At 49.4% G+C, this 12,952-nt stretch overlaps 1 protein-coding gene across 1 annotated transcript in view; it reads left to right on the plus strand.

The window, feature by feature from the left end:
* The first annotated feature begins 622 nt into the window (after positions 1 to 622).
* The window catches only part of LOC102932341 (neurotrypsin-like), a 30,212-nt gene continuing 17,882 nt past the window's right edge, over positions 623 to 12,952 (plus strand). Inside the window, exons 1-4 of the mRNA XM_027822170.3 lie at positions 623 to 1,081; positions 3,368 to 3,413; positions 4,833 to 5,069; positions 11,824 to 11,947. Coding sequence (XP_027677971.2) covers positions 1,010 to 1,081; positions 3,368 to 3,413; positions 4,833 to 5,069; positions 11,824 to 11,947 — 479 coding nt within the window. The 5' untranslated portion in view covers positions 623 to 1,009. The remainder of the gene's footprint in view (positions 1,082 to 3,367; positions 3,414 to 4,832; positions 5,070 to 11,823; positions 11,948 to 12,952) is intronic.

Consider the following 12,952-nt stretch of genomic DNA (forward strand, 5'->3'; position numbering starts at 1 on the left):
AACCCACCAAGTGGAAACAACTTTCCAGCCTTAGCCCAAGGTTAAAGAAATGCTTGGCTGAAAAGATGAACCTTGGAGGCGATCAGGATCTGGCAGACCAGCAATGGGAACACCCTCGAGTTGGGGTGTGGGGGGGTATCCACTGAGAGTGCCCTATCACCTACTCTGTTCTCTTAGGAGACATCTTAACCTGAAATGCTCCATCTCTTATTCTCCTGGGTTCAGAGACCAGAAAAGAGGTTCTCAGGGAGCTGCAGGTGGTTGAGCAAGAAGACAGAGGTTGGAGGATAAAGTCCAGTTCCTTGGAGACATAATGTCTTGCAAATACACAAAGGATTTCCCCCCACACCTTCAGTTTTATTGCTGGAGCTTTTCTAGCTGGGAGTTACAAATCAGCACCTCCCAGGTCCAGCAGTCCCTTGCAGGCAGGAGAGGGATAGGAAGAGAGAAGAATCAGTTGGGGAAAGGAGGGAAGTGTCAACTTAAGAGAAGAGAGAACTGCTGGGCTAGGCAGCAAGGTAGGCAGGGGAAGAGGAGGAGGCTTGCACTAGAGAGAGATACAAACCTAGAGCAAAAAAAGAGGCTGGGACAGCAAGCAAGAGGGAGGGGAGAGAGCCAGGGTAGGAGGCAGAAAGAGATGAGGTGAGGAAGCAGCCTGGAAGGCTGAAGGCTGTACCCTGCCCGTCTGCACTTGCCTCCTGTTGTTTTGGAAGGTGGGTCAGAAATTCTCGGGGCACATTCTCTTCCCCTCACTCCAGAACAAGGAAATAGAAGAGAGAAGAAAGCAAAATCACAAGCTGCTGCTGTGAGCTTTTATCCCCTTCCTTCCCTTCTCTGCACTGAAACGACAGAGTTGTGCTGTGCAGATCCTTCCAGTGCTGCGCTGCTCCAGCCCTGCTCCCTGGGAAATAGAACAGGGGAAGGAGGGAGAGGAGGAGGCAGCTGAGCCCAGCAGCAGCGAGAATGTGAAGCCTGAAGAAGCTTCTGGCCACTTTGCTCAGGAAGAAGGATGGAGATTCCCAAAGCTCTCAAGTGCCTGACCCTGCTGCTGAGTTTGTTACCCTGCCTCAGACGTGTGGAGGTAGGAGATTTTTTTTTAAAATATATCTCCCTTGTAATGTAACATGGCTTTTTAATATCATGTGCAAGGGGACATTGCACTTAGTAAATATGCTCTCTGAAGCACCCTGCTATCTTCTGTCCCTGGACCAGAGGGTTTATGCTGGGAGGAGGGCTGTGTATCTTCTTTTGCCTATGAAAAAGCATAATCAGAAAACACAACCCACAGAAAGCTGAGCAGGGTGCATGGAGTGCCGCTGCTTTGGCTCATGTTTTCTCAAGCACTGCAGTGACCAAAGCAGGAGGGTCTCTTTGTCTCTGCCTATTGCCGATAGATTAATCTCCCCTATTGCTGTTGTGGACTGATAATTTATAGCTACATGTGCCTGGGGCCAAGGATGTAGGACAGGCTGTTTGCGCTGGTGCTAAAATGTGAGGGGGCTAAGGGGACCAGTCTTTGGTGAGAGGGCTTTGGGAGGAGCACATTGCTCCATGGGTCTGGACTGCAGTCCCTTCCTTCACGATCAGTCTCCAAGTTGTGGTGGATCCATTCTCCATGCAGTCCATTATTAATCCAGCCTATCACATGCAGACTGGCCTGGGCATGCACATCCTGTGGGAGCAGGGAGTTGGGAGACATGGATTCTGGTTCTGTCACCTGTCTTGCTGTGGGAGCTTGGGCAAGCACAGGACTCCTGTGGCTCAGCTTGCCCGGCTCTGAAAGGGGAGAGGCATTCCCGTCTCTGTAAAGTGCTTTGAGATCTTCAGATGACTGTGGCTATAAAAGTGCAAAGAATTGTTGGTTTACTCTCCATTGTGTAGGCTCAGTGCTGTATGATACACACACAGAGAGGGGCTCCCTGCTCAATGGAGTAAAAATCTAACTGCTGTTTACACACACATACACACATGTACCCCCTTTCCCCCACCCCAAACACATGCCCCTCCTCATCCCAGCTGATCTGGCATTTCCAGAAATGTCATTGATACATTTCTGATCTAGAATTTCAGGTCTGGCTTTTCTGGGGTGATCTTGGTGCTGTCCCATTGTCGACAGCATCTGCTGATCAGATTCAGTTCTGGCATAAGCAGGTCTGACCCCTGTTGAAACCAGTGGGAATTGCCTCAGTTTACTCCAGAGATGGATGTGGCCCACAGTCTTTAATACAGGAAAAGAATTAGCTTCAATCCCAAATTGTTCTCTCCCCCCTTTACAGAACAAGAGATGAAGCTGAGAGAGACAAAACCATGGCAGCTCCAGTAAAAAGAGAGAGTGAGAACAGCTTCCGATGGCTAGACTTCTAAAGATATACATGCCCCCACTCTGTAAATTAGTGATCCTTGCACATGTAAAAAGCTGCTGGTTATTTAGAAGTAAACTCAAGTGTGAGGAGCTAGGAGATATACTTCAGACTCTTTGCCTCAGTCTGTTGCCACTGGTCTGGGAAGAGCTTACACCTGCCTGCAAATCCTGTGAAAGCACGAGGTCACGTCAGAGTGGAGATCGCCTTCCCCCAGCCAGCAATGGTGTGGATACCATCAGAAAGCTTCTGCTCATGCTACAGTATGCAGCTGGAGCTAGGCAGCAGCCCCAGAAACCTCAGAGCTTTGTTTCATATCCCTTGTGCTTGTTCCTAATATGTCAAGCCCTGTTTGGTGTGGTGTGGTGTGAGGTATCATTACACTTCTTCAAGCCCTGAACTGTATTAAAGGCAAAATCTTAAAGGCCCTGTTGAGTTCCCTCTTACAGACACTCATTGTTTTGTGTGTGGGTGCCCTCTCTGAGTGTGAACACTGACTCCTGAGGGCACCACCGCATCAGGTAGATGCTCTATCTTCAGACCTGTTCACTGTCACAGCCATAGGAAGCCACTTCCATGGTTTGTGCAGGGAGAGAGGGAGGGACTACTAATACATTTTTAGGGGGCATGACCATTTCTTTCAGTCTCCCCTTTTCCCCCCTACATCTTGCTCAGGCCCCTGTTTCTCCCTTCCTCTCCTGCTTGCTCCAGCTCCCCATGCCTCTCAGAGCGCTTGGATAAAAGCCTGGAAATGACACGCAGCAGCCCTTTAGCGGCATGGTTGTTGTAGGAAGGGTAAGCCTCTGCAGCCTACAAATTATTCATTTTGTTATTCGTGGGCAGAGCTGTGATTGGCCTTAAGAGGAGTAATAGGGGAATCAGGGAAGAGCTGGTTACTAGGGTGTGTTTCTCCAGAGCAGCCAGAAGCTGAGCAGCTTTCATGACTTGCCCATATTTATTTCACAGGATAATCATCTCTCTGCTTTTGCTTTGTGTTTCTTTCCCAGGCTCTCCTGGGATCGCAGCCCAGCCAAAACCATTTGCAGAGTGCAGGTAAGAACAAGAAGTTATTAATTCAGTCGCCAGTCAGATGCCTCACTGTGCCCTGAGACCATGAGCAGAATGGAAACTGTTGGCTTGCTCTCATCCTCTGTCTTGTCCCATCACTGTGCCATTTTCTGCTCTGTTGCATGCTTGGGTTTCTGTTTCTCTCCCTCCTTCACATTTCCAGCCTCATTTTTTCTTCATCTCCAATACTGCTGCAGTTTTCTCTTCATCCCACATTTTCTTTCCCTTTCCTCTCTCTTTGTCTCTTTCACATTGTCTCTTCTTTAATCCATTTTAATAATTTTGAGGTCTTACCGACCCCTCATCATGGCTTTGTCAGTGAATCCAAGTCAGGCTACAGATCGTCTTCCAAGTGACTCTCTCTAGACATTTATGTTGCTTTCTTCACAGTGTATCTGTACCTGCTGATATACATGGCACCACAGCCCATTCCAGCTGGCCTTGCAAACCTCTCTGTTGTTTTCAAGGTCAATGGCACAGTGTAATTCTTCTGTACACATCAGCTGTTTGTCGTACAGGACATATTTATCCTTGCTGTTGCAGAAGGGTTTGCTAAAGGTATTGGCTTCTGTTTGTTTATTAAATGAATCGAGCTATTGTACTGAAATTCATTCCAGGGTCTTCTCCCACATGTTGCACTTGGAGAGACCTATCTGCTATAGAAAGCCAATTCTGTTTTTCCCTCTCTTATTCCAGATGAATGAAGGAGGATTTCAATCTGTCACAAAAACTACATATTTAATTTACTGACATTTTTTTCACAGGCAGGAATTTTGGATAAACACTGGTCTGGATTTTTGTGCCTGCTTAGAATGGGTTTGCTGTACTCCCCATAAGCCCACTGCTTTCAAACAGACAAGCTGATGTACTCATGTAAATAAAGAACATGCATGTAGTGCATGCTGGAATAAGAGTCTCCACGTGGGGGGACTATAAATCGACCCCCTCCTTTGCAGAATCTGATTTTACAGGGGCCTGAGTCTGGCTCAGCTCAAAGATAAAGTGTGGCTTTCAAGTAGGCTTATGTCCAAATGTAGGGGTATCTTATTCAGGAGTCAGAGTGGGTGGGGTGAGAAGTAGTATTAGTGGAGCTTGCGTTCTGCCTACCATCCCAGAGTAGCTGGGTGTCTTCATTAGGGTCCAGAGTTAACACTCATTTCAGATGATGGGGGAGTTCACAACTCTCAGTGCTATTATTTTTCAGGAACATTTGATTAGATCACATTTACAAGGCTTTCTTCACAACCCCAGGGCAGAGAGTCTTGATTTGTAAAAGAAAATGAAGGTTCAATGTTGCAGAAATGGAAGGAGCCAGCAGAAGAGGGCTGTTATGTGACACATACTGGCTTTATCCAAGCCCTTCTTGGCAGCAAGCCATCCTGAAAGCTTCCTTTCTGTCTCCAGGGTCCGGCTTGTGTGGCATTGGGCCCCTCGGGTATTACAATGGCTCATTGACTGTCACTGAGTCTGGGTCGGAGTGTTTGAACTGGGCAGAGTTCCCTGATTATGTCCAGCAGTACCCAGACAGGGGCTTAGGGAACCACAACTACTGCAGAAATCCAGACGGGGGAGCCATGCCTTGGTGCTTCTACCGGCTTGCTTCTGGAGTGATTGGCTGGGCCAGCTGTGACTGTAACCAGGGTAAGTACCCCTCAGCATCGCTTGGCTTGGGGGTCTTGGCTGCATGCTCTCAGACCTTATCCATAGGCGGGTGGGGACGTGGGGGGAGAGGGTAGGTGGAGGTGCCAAGATGCATACAGCTTGGTGTTGGACCCAGAGCAATGAGCACAGCACAATAGTTGGTCAGAATTTTCAGAAAAATTTGGCTTCTGTTTAGGCCATTAACCAAGGACTTGTCTCGATGAGAAATTTTACTGGTATAAGGTAAGGTGTGAATTTATAACCCCAGTGTGGACAGTCTTATGCCAGTATAAAAGCATCTTTCTCGGCTTATCTTAAACTGCTTCCAAAGAGATATAAGCTAAAGTCAAAAGAAGCCACTCGTAGGCCTGGTCCACACTAGGAAGTTAGGTCGCTATAAATATGTTGCTTAGGGGTGTGAAAAATCCACGCCCTTGAACAACGCAGTTGAACTGACCTATACCCTGGTGTAGACAGCGCTAGGTCGATGGGAGAATTCCCTCATTAACCTAGCTATGGCCTCTTGGGGAGGTGGATTACTGATACCGACGGGAAAACCTCTCCTGTTGGTGTAAGTAGCATCTTCACTGAAGCTCTACAGTGGTGGTGCTGCAGCATTTTAAGTATAGACAAGCCCTTGTTCTGGAGTCTGAGGCTATGTCTACACTATGGACCTTACAATGGCACAGCTGTACCAGCTCCCCTGTAGCCACTCTTCACCAGCAGAAGAAAGCATAGGCACTGGAACTAGGGGTGCTGCTGCATCCCCTGGCTTGAAGTGGTTCCCATCATATCCAGGGTTTACAGTTTGGTTTAATGACTCTCAGTACCTCCACTATACAAATTGTTCCAGCACCCCTGGGAGAGAACTCTTCTGCTGGCATAATTTAACCACCCGCAACAAGCAGCATTAGTTATGTCAGCAGGAGAGCCTCTCCTGCCGACACAGCGCTATCCACACCTGCACTTTTGTTGGTGAAACTTATGTCAGTCAGGGGTGTGTTTTTTCACACTCCTGACCAACAAAAGTGCCAGTGTAGATGAAGCCTGAGGGTATGTCTACACTACGAAATTAGGTCGATGTTATAGAAGTCGATTTTTAGAAATCGATTTTATACAGTCGATTGCGTATGTCCACACTAAGTGCATTAAGTCGGCGGAGTGCATCCACAGTACAGTGGCTAGCATCGACTTTCAGAGCATTGCACTGTGGGTAGCTATCCCACAGTTCCCGCAGTCTCCACTGCCCATTGGAATTCTGGGTTGAGCTCCCAATGCTTGATGGGGCAAAAACATTATCACGGTGGTTTTGGGTACATATCGTCAGTCGTCCCTCCCTCTGTGAAAGCAACAGCAGACAATCATTTCACGCCTTTTTTCTGTGCAGACGCCATACTGCTGTCAGCAGACGGTGCAGTAGGACTGCTAACTGTTGTCATCATCCACCGCTTCCGCTGCAACTCTGCTCTGCTACTCTTGTGTCAATAACAAATTTCTCCATGTTGCCTGTCATGTGCTCCCGGGTACTTGTGTTCTTCCTCGGGAAATGTGCGTGGTGCTAACCGTCGTCCTCCACCATTTCTGCTGCAACTCTGCTCTCCTGGTGCCATGAATCCATCTCGCAGGTCTTCTTGTCGTTCTGTATAAATATCTGTTCTCGTGGCAACCATCATCATCCATCGCTTCCGCTGCAACTCTGCTCTCCTGCTCTTCTGCAGATGCCATACTCTGGCAAGGTCAGCTCACTGCTGCTGTTGTGAGCATTGCAAACATCTCGCGCATTATCCTGCAGTGTGTGCAGACTCTGCAAAAGCAGGCGAGGAGGCTATGATAGCGCGATCACAAGAGTGATGAGGACATGGACACAGACTTCTCTCAAAGCACGGGCCCTGGCAATTTGGACATCATGGTGGTAATGGGGCAGGTTCAGGCCGTAGAATGCCGATTCTGGGCCCGGGAAACAAGCACAGACTGGTGGGACCACGTAGTGTTGCAGGTCTGGGATGATTCCCAGTGGCTTTCGCATGCGTAAGGGCACTTTTTCATGGAACTTTTTGACCTGCTTTCCCCTGCCCTGAGGCGCCAGAATGCCAAGATGAGAGCAGGCCTCACAGTTGAGAAGAGAGTGGTGATAGCCCTCTGGAAGCTTGCAACGCCAGACAGCTACCGGTCAGTTGGGAATCAATTTGGAGTGGGTAAATCTGTTGTGGGGGATGCTGTGATCAAAGTAGCCAACGCAATCACTGAGCTGCTGCTATCAAGGGTAGTGACTCTGGGAAATGTGCAGGTTATAGTGGATGGCTTTGCTGCAATGGGGTTCCCTAATTGTGGTGGGGCGATAGATGGAATGCATATCCCTATCTTGGGACTGGACCACCTTGGCAGCCAGCATGTAAATCACAAGGGGTACTTTTCAATGGTGCTGCAAGCACTGGTGGACACAAGGGGCTTTTTACCAACATCAACATGGGATGGTCGGGAAAGGTACATGACGCTCGCATCTTCAGGAACTCTGATCTGTTTGAACAGCTGCAGGAAGGAACATACTTCCCAGACCAGAAAATAACTGTTGGGGATGTTGAAATGCCTATAGTTATCCTTGGGGACCCAGCCTACCCCTTAATGCCATGGCTTATGAAGCCATACACAGGCACCCTGGACTGTAGTCAGGAGCAGTTCAACTATAGGCTGAGCAAGTGCAGAATGGTGGTAGAATGTGCATTTGGACTTTCAAAAGCTTGCTGGCGCAGTTGATTGACTAGATTAGACCTCAGCGAAACCAATATTCCCATTGTTATTGCTGCTTGCTGTGTGCTCCCCAATCTCTGTGAGAGTAAGGGGGAGATGTTTATGGCGGGGTGGGAGGTTGAGGCAAATCGCCTGGTGGCCAATTACGCGCAGACAGACACCAGGGCCATTAGAAGAGCACAGCTGGGTGCCCTGCACATCAGAGAAGCTTTGAAAACCAGTTTCATGACTGGCCAGGCTACGGAATGACAGTTCTGTTTGTTTCTCCTTGATGAAAACCCGCCCCCTTGGTTGACTCTACTTCCCTGTAAGCCAACCGACCGACCCCTCCTTTGATCACCACTTTCAGAGGCAATAAAGACAGGTTTCAGAGTAGCAGCCGTGTTAGTCTGTATTCGGAAAAAGAAAAGGAGTACTTGTGGCACCTTAGAGACTAACCAATTTATTAGTCTCTAAGGTGCCACAAGTACTCCTTTTCTAGAGGCAATAAAGTCATTATTGTTTCAAAATCATGCATTCTTTATTAATTCTTCACACAAATAGGGGGAAAACTTGCAAAATAGCCCAGAAGGGGTGGGTGAGAAGGGAAGCACGGTGTGGAGTGGTGGATGAGGGGAGGAGGGAAGGACCAGGCCACACTACAGTTCAAAACTTATTGAATGCCAGCCTTCTGTTGCTTGGGCAATCCTCTGGGGTGGAGTGGCTGGGTGCCCATAGCCTCCCCCGCTGCGTTCTTGGGCATCTGGGTGAGGAGGATATGGAACTTGGGGAGGAGGACAGGCGGTTATACAGGGGCTGCAGCGGCGGTCTGTGCTCCTGCTGCCTTTCCTGCAGCTCCACCAGATGCCTGAGCATGTCAGTTTGCTTCCCCATTAGACTCATTGCATTGCATCCTGCCTCCTTTCATCGCGCTCCTCCCTCCTCTCATCACGTTCCTCCCTCCTCTCATCGCATTCATTTAATGCGTTCCTGGACTCTGTCATTGGTTGCCTCCATGCATTCTGCTGAGCTCTTTCAGTGTGGGAGGACTGCATGAGCTCTGAGAACATTTCATCATGAGTGCGTTTTTTTCGCCTTCTAATCTGCGCTAGCCTCTGGGACGGAGATGACAGGGGGAGCGTAGAAACATTTGCAGCTGTGGGAGGAAAAAAAGGGAGAGTAGTATTTAAAAAGATACATTTTAGAGAACAAAGGGAAGACTATTTCACACTGAAGCAAGCGATTCACATTACATAGCACATGTGCTTTTGGTACAAGATTGCATTTTGCTTCTTATATTGAGTGCCTGCCAGTTTGGTGTGAGACATCACACACACTCAGCTGCACAACAGAATTTGGCTTGCAGGCAGCCATGGTAAGGCAAAGGGTTTCGGCTTCTTCAACCTTCAAAACGTGGGAATGGTTTCAAACAGCAGTGCCCTCCTTTCCCATACCTCTGAATGTCCCCTTAAACAAATTTCCTGTATTTGAACCAGGTGACCATGAATGATATCACTCTCCTGAGGCTATTATCAAAGAGATAAAGAATGGATGTTGCTTGAATGCCACCAAAGCCCAGGCCCATTCGCTGCAATGCTTTGTTCTGCAATGATTCCAGACTACTTGCTACTGGTTTGGTGTGGTAAAAGTGTCCTACTATGGAGGATGGGATAAGGCCGCCCTCCCCAGAAACCTTTTGCAAAGGCTTTGGGAGTACCTCCAGGAGAGCTTCATGAAGATGTCCCTGGAGGATTTCCGCTTCATCCCCAGACACGTTAACAGACTTTTCCAGTAACTATACTAGCCGTGAATGCATCCCAAGTCTTCAGGGCAAATTAATCATTAAACACGCTTGCTTTTAAACCCTGTATTATTTTTACAAAGGTACACTCACCAGAGGTGCCTTCTCCTGCTTCATGGTCTGGGAATCCACCTTGGGAGGGTTGGGAGGTTATTGGCTCCAGGGTGATGAACAGTTCCTGGCTGCCGGGGAAAAGGGATTCTTTGCTTGCCTGCTGTGCGCTATCCTAAACCTCCTCATCATCATCATCTTCCTCAGCCACAAAATCCTCATCCCTGTTGCGTGGGGCTCCCCCCTTGCAGGTGTCCACGGACAGTGGTGGGGTAGTGGTAGGGGCGCTCCCTAGAATTGCATGCCGCCCATCATAGAAGTGGCATGTATGGGGCTCTGACCCGGAGTGACCGTTTGCATCCTTTGTTTTTTGGTAGGCTTGCCTCAGCTCCTTAACTTTCATGTGGCACTGCTGTGTGTCCCTGTTGTAGCCTCTGTCCATCATGCCTTTGGAGATTTAGGCATATATATTGGCATTTCGTCTTTTGGAACGGAGTTCTGCCTGCACGGATTCGTCTCCCCATACAGCGATCAGATCCAGTACCTCCCGTTTGGTCCATGCTGGAGCTCTTTTGTGATTCTGGGACTCCATGGTCACCTGTGCTGATCAGCTCGCTATGCTGGTCAAACAGGAAATGAAATTCAAAAGTTCCCGGGGCTTTTCCTGTCTACCTGGCCAGTGCATCTGAGTTGAGAGTGCTGTCCAGAGCAGTCATAATGGAGCACTCTGGGATAGCTCCCGGAGGCCAATATCATCGAATTGCATCCACACTACCCCAAATTTGACCCAGCGAGGTCGATTTTAGCGTTACTCCCCTTGCCAGGGAGGAGTACAGAAATCAATTTTAAGAGCCCTTTAAGTTGACAAAACAGGCTTGGTCATGTGGACGGGTGCAGGGTTAAATTGACCTAATGCTGCTAAATTTGACCTAAACTCGTAATGTAGACCAGGGCTGAGTGGCCACATGGGAGCTATACCAGTATAACTATAGCAGTTTATAATTATACTGGTGTAACTATAGCAGTGTATAGAGGAAATATGTAGAAGCTGGCCTTCGGTGAAAATCTGGCTATTAGTGTCGCAAGGGAAGTGACTGTTGTTTGACAATCTGCCCCTTATTTCAGTGCTTCAGTGAGAGCTGAGCCCTTTAGAAAATCTGGCCCCAGTTGTGGGTGCCGATCCCTTGAACATTTGGCCTCACAGCCTTATTTGCAATGTGCTAGGAAATGGTATTTCAACCCCTTTTTAAAAACACCATTTCAACAAAACTAGGCTCCACCTCCCCCCACTGGCACAAACACTTTCAAATATGGCTTCCTCCAGATGAGAGGTGCCTCGTATGGGTGGGGCCTGTGTGCCTGCCTGTCCCTCCTGTGTCACTTTCTTTTTCCTCAACGCCATTTCTATTTGAGGCCAGCAGAGTATAGCTGTGTGCTTCTGTTCCAGTGCTCAAAGCATGGGTGGAGGTGTGGGGAAGGCCCTTCCCAGTAACTCTCGGTGGGGTGAGGAGGTTTCCAGGTGTTGATGGAGATCTGTTCTATTGTAGCAATTTAAAGGGAGTGAATTCCTGCCTCCTCCTTTTCCTGGTGCAATTGCAGAGGAACAGCCCATTGTTACTGGCCCTCTAGTCGTACCGCTTCCTGTGGGGCCATTGACCTTGGGGGCAGTCTAGTGCACATTCAAAATTCCTGATTGGTTACACAATCAAGTGTCTCAGTGTAGGAGTTTCAGAGATTGATAATACCTAAAGCCCTTTACAGTCTATACCTCGCAGCTCATTACAAAGATGGATAAGTGGAGTTATCCCTATTTCACAGATGGGGAAACTGAGGCGTGGTGCTAAAGGCAGATCCCAGGCCTCCTGGCTCCTCAGTCTCCTGCTCTATCCATTGTACAGCCCTGGCTCTCAAAAGAAGGTGGCAAAGGCCAGCCTCCCAAACAGCTGTCACCCCAGTGGGGAAGATGCCGGTGTGGTGCTTCTCCATACCGCACTGCCTGAGGAATAGCCCTGGAAAATGGGGGTGAGAGAGGCTGGCTGCAGCTCAACCGCATCATGGGAAATCAGGGTGTCCAGTCCGTTTCCAGAGCCATCTTGCACAGCACCTGAGCAGCATGCATTGGCTGCTGAGAGTGCAGCAGGGAGCACTTTGGCATCAGAGTCTTTCTTTCGGAAGGTGCTGTGCGGCTGTCTGAAGGTGGCAGGGTGGAGCTGTACTTCAGCGGACTCTGGGGCACCATCTGTGCTGACCATTGGACAGACTGGGATGCCAGCGTGGTCTGCAGGCAGCTGGGAGTCAGGTAGGAACTTCAGAGGCAGATTCCAGTGATCACCCACAAAGGAGAACAGTCTCTGCCTCCTTGGTGTCTGAATTTGCTCTGTCCCCAGTGAGCAGTGCTGAATGTACGCTGCTGTTTTCCTTCTGTGGCCATGGCCCATCCCCTGTCCAGACCCCCAGTCACCACTGCAAGAAGAGAGTCTAGACTACCAAACCTCAGTGACTTTCTCTGAGAGATTCCCTCCCAAGCCCCATCCCTTTCCCCTCCCACCGGAACAGGGAGGGGGTAGAGTCTGCAGAGAAGGAAGAGGCTTTGCTAATTCACACTGGCACCCGCACCTGCCTTACAACATGAAATAACGGTGAAAATCCCATTGGCTCTGCTCCCGCAGCAGGTGAGAGACTGGCTCCTCTTCCTGCCAGGGCGGCCTGGCCCCTCCCTCTGGAACCTGCAGCCTTCCTGAGAAAGGAGCAACCTGGCACAAAGGTTGCCTGTGTAGCAGGACGGTTTTGGCCTTGGGCTGGAAGGTTTCTACTGAATTTTGTATCTCCTGGGAGTGGTGCTGGCTAGTGACCTGGCAAAGCAGTTTTCATCACATTGGAGGACCCAGTGAAAAGCTCAAAGGGCCCCCAGAAGGGGAGTGCTGACACAGTGCCACCAGTTCTGTGGGAAGAGCCAGGAGCTCATGCTTAGCTCTGGGGTCTCAACAGTCAGTCTGCTGAGCTGCCCCCTGCTTTGGAAGTGGGGAGGTTCTCCCCCTACGAAGGGGGCTCTCCTGGATTCTTGGAGGTCAAGGTCACTATGCCCGCCGATCTGCCTCCTTCGGGGTGGTGTTTCAGCACTGCCCCAGATTCTCCAGGGGGAGGAGAAATATGCTCTTCTCTCCTCCTGAACTTGCCCCGTCTCAGAGGTTGCTGCCCTCCCTTCAAGCAGCTGGCCCCACTCCCTGGTGATGTATGAGTCTACCTGAGCTGCGGGCAGGGCTTCTACCTGAAAGAAGGAAGGAAAAGAAGAGGGTCAATCAGG

The sequence above is a fragment of the Chelonia mydas genome, chromosome 7 (assembly GCF_015237465.2).
Source record: "Chelonia mydas isolate rCheMyd1 chromosome 7, rCheMyd1.pri.v2, whole genome shotgun sequence".
In the NCBI taxonomy this organism is placed as follows: domain Eukaryota; kingdom Metazoa; phylum Chordata; order Testudines; family Cheloniidae; genus Chelonia; species Chelonia mydas.